General features: G+C 30.9%; 1 protein-coding gene across 1 annotated transcript; it reads left to right on the top strand.

The window, feature by feature from the left end:
* The first annotated feature begins 5,650 nt into the window (after positions 1 to 5,650).
* Positions 5,651 to 6,917, top strand: LOC149535353 (uncharacterized). Its single transcript, XM_089806591.1, has 2 exons — positions 5,651 to 5,862; positions 6,279 to 6,917. Exons 1-2 carry the CDS (start codon positions 5,653 to 5,655, stop codon positions 6,666 to 6,668), a joined length of 600 nt encoding a protein of 199 aa, XP_089662717.1. The 5' UTR covers positions 5,651 to 5,652; the 3' UTR covers positions 6,669 to 6,917.
* The last annotated feature ends 3,501 nt before the right edge of the window (positions 6,918 to 10,418 follow it).

The following is a 10,418-nucleotide window of genomic DNA, read 5'->3' as shown; positions in this document are numbered from 1 at the left end:
GCCTGGAATCGATTGTGCTTTCATTATTATTTTTAGTTATTCTTGATCGAATCACCGAAAGTCTCATAGATGAAGGCTATATATATATATATAAGACATGCATCGCTAATATAAAAAATTCAAGCCAATAGAATCCTTCATAAGTTTCAAATGGACAAAATGAAATTGAAGGGCCTGACTTTATATTAGTGGATTCACTCTAAATGACCACTTTCAATAATTTATCCTTCATTTAAGAAGCTCTAAATTACTTTTTTCCTAATTGAGTCATATGACTTTAGTCAGAACAAAATTTAATTTGGTGCATGTTGTATGTTTTTTAAAATATTAAGCTAAATTCAAGATTAAAAAATAATATTCTGTTCACTTTATTATTTTGAATTTGTGTGAGAATATATTTTTTTACAAGGCATAATTGAAAATTTATATATTTGAGAAATAAACTATATTTTTTTAATAATATGATTAATTTCTATTTAACAAAAAAAATTCATAAAAAGATGGATCTTCAAAAATATTATTTGACAATGTATTAGAATTGTTAAATTATACTTCTCAAAAAAATATAATCTTAACATTTTAGAATAAATGATAAATTAGAAATAAAACTATAGAATCAAGATGTGAAAAGATAAACTTTGTACACTTAAATCAATTAATTACAAAACTATATAAATATATCAATAAATAAATAGTTTTATAAATGAAATGATTAAATATTGATTTTGCTAAAGAATATATATCATTTGTTTTCATATATATATATATATATATATATATATATATATATATATATATAGTTTAAATTTTATTATATATCAAATATTTTAATAATTGTTAATATCAATAAAGAAATAATAACACAACCACAATCATACTAAACAACTTTCTTATCATCTATCTCGTGTATGTAATCACTCCATCTAAAAAATTTGGAAGAGCTTGCATTCCTGTGTTGGCACTTAGGAATGTGAAAGGATTTTTTTTTACATCGTTATTTTGGATGACCACCTATAGAGGGATTGATGCCACTGTAGGGTTACACCTCTCGGTGTAATAAGATGATAATTATATATATTAATAAAAATTGATATGCTCCACAATTTAAATGAGTTAAGATTTAAAGTTAATGTTGTTGAGCTATGTCGTTAGGATGTAGAGCGAGGTCGTTATCACCTATGCATTAAAGTCCTCATAGCTTTCATGAGGAACAACACCATTTTCATTATCTTTGTTTTATAATAGAATATTTCATAGAGATAAAATAATAAAAAGGGAAGAATTTTTTTATTAAAAAAATTATATTGTCATGATTAGAGAACAATTCTTTTTTGAAATCTTATAAAACACTAAGAAGCTTATAATTATAATTGCAAAATTTTAAAGTAAGGTGTGGTGGTTTTACAAATTTTAACAAGTTTATATCTACTGATGAGACGCCATCCATCCTAGTACTACTTTAGTTTGAGCACATTTAACTACGAAGTTTCCTTCACGATTAAACTTACCCTAATTGCAATCTCATTTGTGAAATCTCCTTCAAGTGTTGGGTCTATATCTATTTTATATCAAATTAACTTTTTGAAGTTTGAAAACATTCAAGAATAATTTTTTTTCAATCAGTAGCTAAGAAACATATAAGTATGATTGTAAGATTTTTAGTTTAATTGTCTAAGGTTAGGTGTAGTTACTCCACAATGTTATTGACTATATTAATTTATTTAAAATATCCTTGTGAAAGTTTGAGAACACTCTAGTATAATTATATATTGGAATCATTATAAGGACACTGGGAAGCATATAATAATAATTACAAGATTTTGATTTAATCACCTAAGACAAGTTGGGGCTCCTTAATTTCATGAGGCTATATCTATTTTATATAAAATATGGAGGTTTAAGAGCATCTAAGAACAATTGCATTGTTAATTTTTTTAATGGGGTTAAGAAGCATGTAGAGTATAATTACAAGAACTTGAATTTAATTGTTTAATTGTAGGCATCATTGATCCGCAATTATGTAGGAATGTATCTACTTATATGAAATAACCCTATAGAGGTTCAAGAAGAGCCAAAAATAGTGATATCCTATAATAGTAATGAGAACATTGAGAAACATGTTTGTATAACTACAAGATTTGAAATAACTTTTTAAAGTTTGAAAACATTCAAGAATAATTTTTTTCCAATCAGGAGCTAAGAAATATATAAGTATGATTGTAAGATTTAGAGTTTAATTGTCTAAGGTTAGATGTTGTTACTCCACAATGTTATTGACTATATTAATTTATTTAAAATATCCTGTCAAAGTTTGAGAACACTCTAGTATAATTGTATCTTGGAATCATTATAAGGACACTAGGAAGCATATAGTTATAATTACAATATTTTGATTCAATCACCTAAGACAAGTTGGTGCCCCGTAATTTCATGAGGCTATATTTATTTTATATAAAATATGGAGATTTAAGAGCATCTAAGAACAAATGTGTTCTTAAATTTTTTAACAGGGTTAAGAAGCATGGAGAGTATAATTACAAGAACTTGAATATAAATTGTTTAACTCTAGGTATGGTTGATCCACAATTCTATAAGAATGTATCTACTTATATGAAATAACCTTATGGAGGTTTAAGAAGAGCCAAAAATAGTTATATCCTATAATAGTTATGAGGGCATTGAGAAGCATGTTTGTATAACTACAAGATTTGAAATAACTTTTTGAAGTCTGAAAACATTCAAGAACAATTTTTTTTCAATCAGGAGCTAAGAAACATATAAGCATGATTGTAAGATTTAGAGTTTAATTGTCTAAGGTTAGATGTAGTTACTCCACAATGTTATTGACTATATTAATTTATTTAATATATCCCTACGAAAGTTTGAGAACACTCTAGTATAATTATATCTTGGAATCATTATAAGGACATTGGGAAGCATATAATTATAGTTACAAGATTTTGATTTAATCACCTAAGACAAGTTGGGGCTCCATAATTTCATGAGGCTATATCTATTTTATATAAAATATGGAGGTTTAAGAGCATCTAAGAAAAAATGTGTTCTTAATTTTTTTAATGGGGTTAAGAAGCATGTAGAGTATAATTACAAGAACTTGAATTTAATTGTTTAACTATAGGTATGGTTGATCCACAATTCTATAGGAATGTATCTACTTATATGAAATAATGATGGAGGGAGTTTGAAGAGTCATAACTTTTGACTTGGATATGAGTTTTCTTAGATTTTTCTGGGTCTTTTTCAAAATCTATAGTTGAGGTGGATTCCAACTCAGCTAGCTCCATTGGGGTCATTTCAATTTATTTTCGAGAGCCAGAAATTCCATCTTGACCTCCAAATTTCAGTAAAATATCTTAGGTATTTTTTTTGTTTTTTTTTGTTTTGTAATAACTTCAAAATTTCTTTCTAAATTTTAGAGATTAGTTGGCAATTTGCCTTTATGGTTTAAAGGGTAGATATAGGAAACTTCAAATTTTCTTTTGGAGGTTTTTTAGAAGATACCAAAAATGGTATATTTTCTAGTTGTCGAAATCTACCAAATTTGAAAATTTCTGTTTTTCTCTTTTTTTAGTCAATTGTTATTTAGTGGAGTTAAAAATCCATGTAGAAGCAGTTTTCGGTAATGAACAATTTAGAGTTTGAATATATATTGAGTTTTGTCATGAGTTATTAAGTTCTCTATGAATTGAGATCGGTGTGCTACATCAAATAACCTTATGGAGGTTTAAGAAGAGCCAAAAATAGTTATATCCTATAATAGTCATGAGGACATTGAGAAGCATGTTTGTATAACTACAAGATTTTAAATTTAGTTCCTTAGGCAAGCTAGGCTTTTTCCCTAGTTCTATGGGACTTCATCTATTTTTTATAAAATAAACTTATGGAGGTTTGAGATCATTCGAGAGAAAATATGTTACTAAATCTTCATGACAAGGCTATGGAGTACATGAGTATAATTACAAGAATTTGAATTTAATTATTTAAGCCTAGGCGTGGTTGATCCACAACTCTATAGGACCATTTTTATTTATTTATAAAATAATCATATGGAGCTTTGAGAATAACCAAGAACAGTTGTGTCCTAGAGGCAACATGAGGACATTGAGAACCATGCAAGTATAACTGTAATATTTTAAAAATTAATTGTCTAAGGAAAGATGGGCTTAATAATTTCATGGGACTATACCTATTTCATATAAATAAAGTTATGAGCGGTTTGAAAACACCTTAGAACAATTATGTCCCTAAATCTTCATAACGAGGGCAATAAGAATGTGAGTAATTGCAAGATTCTGAATTCAATTGTTCAATGTCAATTGTGGTTGCGCCACAATTCTACTAGACTAGACCTAATTATATAAAATAAACTTAGAGAGGTTTAAGAACAATTATATCTTAAATCTTGATGAGGACATTAAGAAGCACACATGCATAACTACAAGACTTTGAACTTCATTTCTTAGACAAGGTGAGGTTGCCCCATAATTCCATGGGACTATATCTATTTTATATAAAACAAACTTATGGAGGCTTGAACACCCAAGATGTCCCTAAATCTTTATGAGAGCACTAAGCAACGTGTGAGTATAATTTCAAGATTTTGAGTTTAATTGTACAAGGCAAGGTAGATTTTTCACACAATTTCATACAACTATATATATTTATATAGAATAAACTTATGGAGGTTTGAGACCCAAGAATAATTGTGTCCCTAAATTTTTGTGAGGAGTTTAAGACACATGTGAGTATAATTGCAATATTATTAATTTAATTACATTAGGTAAGGTTGGTTGTTCGACGTGTAAGACTATATCAAATCCTATACAAAATAAATTTATGGAGGCTAGATAAAACTAGATCGTGTCCCTAAATCATTAAGAGCTTAGAAACATGTGACTATAATTGTAACGTTTTGAATTTTATTGTCTAAGACATCGAAAATAATTTGAAAACACCGAATAAAAAACATGTATATATAATTTCATTATTTTCCTTTTGAATTTGACTATATAAATTTTTTTATTGCCATTGATAGGATATTTACAAACTATTAGAATCTAAGATTCTCCTTTTTCACTCTATATTGTCTTGATAAATCATAAAACTTGATTTGAATTTAAGGAGGAAACTAAGAAATATGTATATACAATCTCATTATTTCTTTTGAATTTGACTATGTAGATTTATTTATTTATTTAAAGAACTGATTGAATATTAACAAAATCTTCAAATCAGTTGGTCTGTTGTAAGGACCGGTCCCCTTGTTTTTAAAAACAAACTCTCAAATGAAATAGATCCACAATTCCTACAATCCAACTGCTTCAAGGCAAGTACCTATAAGGTAAATGGATAGGCCCCTCCATGGGACCACAGGCTTAGAAAATATATAAAACCCTGAGGACGTTTCCGAATAAAAACACGTGAATTTCATGGTGCTGCGTTTAAAGACATGTCGCGTAGGAACAGTGAAAATGAAAGAGAGTAGGGAATGGTTACTGGTATAGCAGTCAATGCGTATTCCCCCTCAAAATGCAAATCAGCGTTGAGCAACGCGGATGTTTTGGGTTGACCCATGTCTGGATCAAATCCTATAAAACATACCCAAATGCCCCCAAATGTCTGCATCTTCAAATGGAGCTTTACTCGCAGTCTTCCCATGGCGAAGCCCTTCTTCCTACTCTCTCCAGAAAACGCAAACCAGATTGTGCTTTTGGAGGTCTCTGCTATGAAATCGAACCTGCAAATAAGAAAACCAATGTGGTTGCTGAGCAAATGAGGAGGAATAGAATGAAATTCCTCTGTGCCAAATTGCAGTCACTTATACCCACTTCAACTCCAAAGGTAATTCTTGAAATCAGGTTCCTCTGTTCATGGGTTGAAATGTAAATTATTTATTATTATTATTTGTTGAGATTAATTATTATTATGTGTTAAATTTGAAGTTCACAATTTACAGTCAAGTTTAATGGGCACACTGGAAACATTGAATTATAGTAGCTTCCAGTAGGCCCAGCCACTCTTGGCCAATAGCTTGGCGCCACTGTTATGCATTGGGGTCAGGCTATTGGCTAATAGTGGCTGGGCCCACTGGAAACCACTATTATTCAAGCTTCCAGTGTGCTGGTTAAGCCGCTGGACAATTTACCATTTTATTGTAGAATCTTGCATCAGATTTTTCCTTTCTCTTCCATGCGAATTATATTTTCTCTTGGAGACTATGCTGAGATCAGTTTTTTTTTGGGGGGTATTATTTGCAGGTTGATAGATGTGGGTTGTATGAGGAAGCCAGTAATTACATTAAGAAATTGCAGGAAGACGTATTCAATTTGAGGCAACGGAGAGACCGTCTCAGAGCAAATGAATGGCATGAGAAAACAACGGAGAAGAATAGAGAGGTTGAGGTGGATGTGGGCGTATATGGCAGGGAAGTTGTGATTAGTATTACCGGCATGACAAGGCCAAAATGCTTTGGGAGAATGATTGAGGAGATTGAACAACATGGTGTAGATGTAAACATGTCACAACTTTCTACAAGTGACTTCTTCGTGTTTCTCTACTTCCGTGCCAGCTTAAATGAGAGTGTGAAAGAGTATAACCCTGCTATGTTGCAGTGTTCTCTGGAAAGAAGATTGTCCATGGCCTACTGAGTATTTATGGGATAACTATTATACATTAAGGCTCGATTCCTCAACTAAAAGTGCTAACATTTACAGTTTATAGAATTGTTCTATATTTGGGAGATCCTAACCATGTAGTGTTGTGAATCCTCAAAGACCAGAACATGGATTGCTCATGGCTACCTTTACAGCGTAGTAGCATTCATACTGAATGCAAACCCACGAAACAGGGAAATCTATACTTGTGAATAGAAAATAGGGTTCACACTTGGAAATTTCTATATGTTCTCAATCATTGAAAAAAAACTGTAACCTGAAATATCAATTGGATAGCTAAAAAGTTCTTAATAAAATTATGATAATTTAGAAAATTCAAATACAATTTTACTAGAGCATACATCATAAAATCAATTACAAATCTTGCGTCCTTTTGATAGAGTTGCTTGGAACAAATCGTATCCTTTTGATACAGATGCTAACAATTATTATTTAATCCTGTCAAGCTGATTATCAATCTTCTCATGAGCTTTGGGATCACCTTGCAAGAAAGAACGTAAAAAAATACTCTGTAATAGTGTACTTGATGAGCCTGAGGGTTAGAAAAAATAGTCATACATATCGTATCCTTTTGATACAGATGCTAACAATTATTATTTAATCCTGTCAAGCTGATTATCAATCTTCTCATGAGCTTTGGGATCACCTTGCAAGAAAGAACGTAAAAAAATACTCTGAAATAGTGTACTTGATGACCCTGAGGGTTAGAAAAAATAGTCATACATATGTTTTTGAGAAATTAGAAAGTATAGATTGTCAAAAGGAATCAACCACCATAAAAATTGCTTCTTTTCAACAAAGATATAAATTAAAATACGTGAGATATAATGAAAAATAACATTCCATTTTTGTTTAGTCTTTAGACAATCTTTTTAGCCCAATTGCAAAAGGCACATTCAATTGTTTGCACCATTAACCAGTTCCACCTGTCACCAAGTAATTTAGCATGTAAGATTTGCACACAATAATTTGTGCATTAGCCTTAGCTCTAGAACACCAAATTTAAAGAATAATTTTTAAAAATAGATATTATTCAAATACATTAACTTTTATAAATTTATATTTAAACTAAAACATATAACCATTCTAATTTTGAGGAATAATTTTTAAAAATAGATAATATTTAAAGACATCCACTTTTATAAATTTCCATTTAAACTAAAATATAATAACCATTTTAATTTATAATACACCAATACAATTATGCCTAAAACGTGTTAATAATAGTTAAAAAATGTAGAAACAAATAACTAAAAAACTTTTTCTAATGAGTGAGTTTAGAACAAAACCTTCATAATTACTTTTAGAAAAATATTTTCATAAAAATCTTAAAATTCTAATGCTGAAAATAGAACCAAAAAATAGCAACAAAAACACCTTATGCATTGTGTGGTTGTGTTATGAAGTGGTATTAATGTGAATAATGCACCCATTTCAAAAACTAAGTTACTATGAAATAGAATGTGAAAAGTTCAACAAAAGACACGTTGAGCTGTCATTTTGCACGATGCTAAGCGACAAGGATCCTTTCGAATCTCTCTCTTGAAAAGTCGATCAAGGACCAACTCCAAGGTTCTGGGTGGGTTTTACAACCATACTGATTTTAGTCAATTGAAGATAAATGTGTATGTTCACAAGGAGACCTTTACTAGTTCGAACTAATCTTGGATAGTTTGTTGCTTTTTAAAAACTGTGACCACAAAAGAAATATATATTTGTATTTTTTGTTTTATGATGAATGCAATTTATTGATGTAACTATATGAATTCCTATTTTAACCAAGTGTTAGAAAAACAAATAAAAAAGATAAGGTAACGAGATATCAAAGCAAATAACTTGAAAGGAAAATCCCTAATGGACATAAACCAAGGTAACAACATGTCTATGAATTAAATCATCAAAAGAATCGGGTAGGAAACCAATAAAATTAGGAGCAGTGCTTCCTCAACTCCATCAATGCAATCGTCGATGGGAACTCAATATAAACCAAAAGATGTTTCACTCTTCATCAAATTGCAAGGCCACGAAAAGTGTGCTTATGCAAAACAAGATGCTATGCAAGAACAATAGATGATCGTTTCTTTAATTCATCACAATAATGGAATTTTTTAACACAAGGAAAACACCAGAACTAAAAAGGTTGCACAATCATAATAACACAATAAAATCATTGACTTCATTATTATTCATGAACATGCATTCACAAAAATAACACAATCTAGGAAGAATAACTACACTTAGAATGAGAGCAGCAATAGCATATATTATTGCATCAAAATAATGGCCTAGAGTACATATTACATCCATGTACTTATAATAAATGATCTCCTCCCTTTGTATTAGGAGTGAGAGCTCTTAAAATGCAAACTCATGCTAAAAGCTAATAAAACAAATCTAATTATATACAAACTGACTCTCTCAATGGTGCTAAGTAGGTCTCCACCATTGTTTATATCAATTAATGGGTGCATGAGCCTTTACATGACATAAAAGAATGAAAGAATAAGAATATAAGAAGAAGGAGGCTGTGAGATGATTTGGAAGTCCCTAGAACCTTGACCTTCTCTAGTTATTTTTGGGAGTTGAATTATCGTCAAAATACATTTTTGATGATTAGAACGCTCTAAATTTGCAACTGGCAATTAACTGTTGATGCATTGCTTCTTCTTCAAAATTGTCGGTGCACCTCTATGAAAAGTACACTTGCGCACCTTGGTGATAGGTTCCAAATCCAAAAATCTTCTAAGTGTCAAAACTGAATTTTTAGCATCTAGGTTTTCTTCCCTTTTAGACCAAAATGATGTCTGGATGTTTATTCTTGAACTTCTCTATCATCTCAGCCACTTGGCTAGCTTCTGGTAAATCTAAAGCCTCATACTTATTCTTCACTACTTGTCAGTAATTACTAACTTCTATCCTTGTATCTGCAAAATCTTCAAGCTTGGTGTCTAGTTCCAACGATGCTTCTTCGATTTTGAATGCTTTTATGATGTCATCTTCTAACAAAGCTTCTTCAAATGTCCCTTTGAACTATTGGACTACTGATTGCATTACAAAAAGATAGGTTTTAGAATCATCTTCAAAAATCTCAAGGCAAGCGGTGTTATAGTACTTCTCCACTTCCAAAAATTTCTCTTGAGCCTCGTCTTTAATTACTTCTCCACTTCCAAAAATTTCTCTTGAGCCTCATCTTTAATCTATTGGATCTCCTCATGTAATCCCTTCATTAGCTTATTTCCTGTCAATATCTTTTCAATCCAATCATTGAGCTTGCAAAATATACCTCCATTAACATCCTTTATCTTTGACCCTTTATTGATCTTAATACCTTCAAGTCCTTGGCCCAGGTATGTACTTTGTCCATCAACCCAAAATCTTGGTTCACTATGGAAACCAACCTATCAACATTTGATTGGATGTTGTGCAATTGGACCTCTATCACTACTAGAGTTGCCCTGATGCCACTGCTTCAACTCCAGCCAATCAAGAGGTTGACTCCCCAGTGCTAGTGCTTATTTGTACTCCTTTCACTTCAAAACTATCACACCATTGTTGACATGCCTTAAAAAATGGGTCCAACTATGTTCTTGCTCCTTTTCTTCCTAGTGCCACTCTAAGAGTAATCTTTGGATTCTCCAGGTCAATAGGGACCACTACTTCATCCATGTAGCCTCTTAGTAGCTCATTTTTCTTGCATAGTGTTATCAAATTAGTCACATCCTG

This window comes from Cupressus sempervirens, chromosome 10 (genome assembly GCF_028749045.1).
Source record: "Cupressus sempervirens isolate cs-2001-9-10 chromosome 10, ASM2874904v1, whole genome shotgun sequence".
NCBI classification, from domain to species: domain Eukaryota; kingdom Viridiplantae; phylum Streptophyta; class Pinopsida; order Cupressales; family Cupressaceae; genus Cupressus; species Cupressus sempervirens.
Note: the sequence above shows the minus strand (reverse complement) of the source record. Positions and strands in the feature narration are given on the sequence as shown.

Excerpts from the sequence above, each read along its gene's own strand:
- LOC149535353 (XM_089806591.1), top strand. The coding sequence starts at position 5,653 with ATGGAGCTTTACTCGCAGTCTTCCCATGGCGAAGCCCTTCTTCCTACT. Across the intron at positions 5,863-6,278 it reads TACCCACTTCAACTCCAAAG|GTTGATAGATGTGGGTTGTA; the intron begins GTAATTCTTGAA and ends TATTATTTGCAG.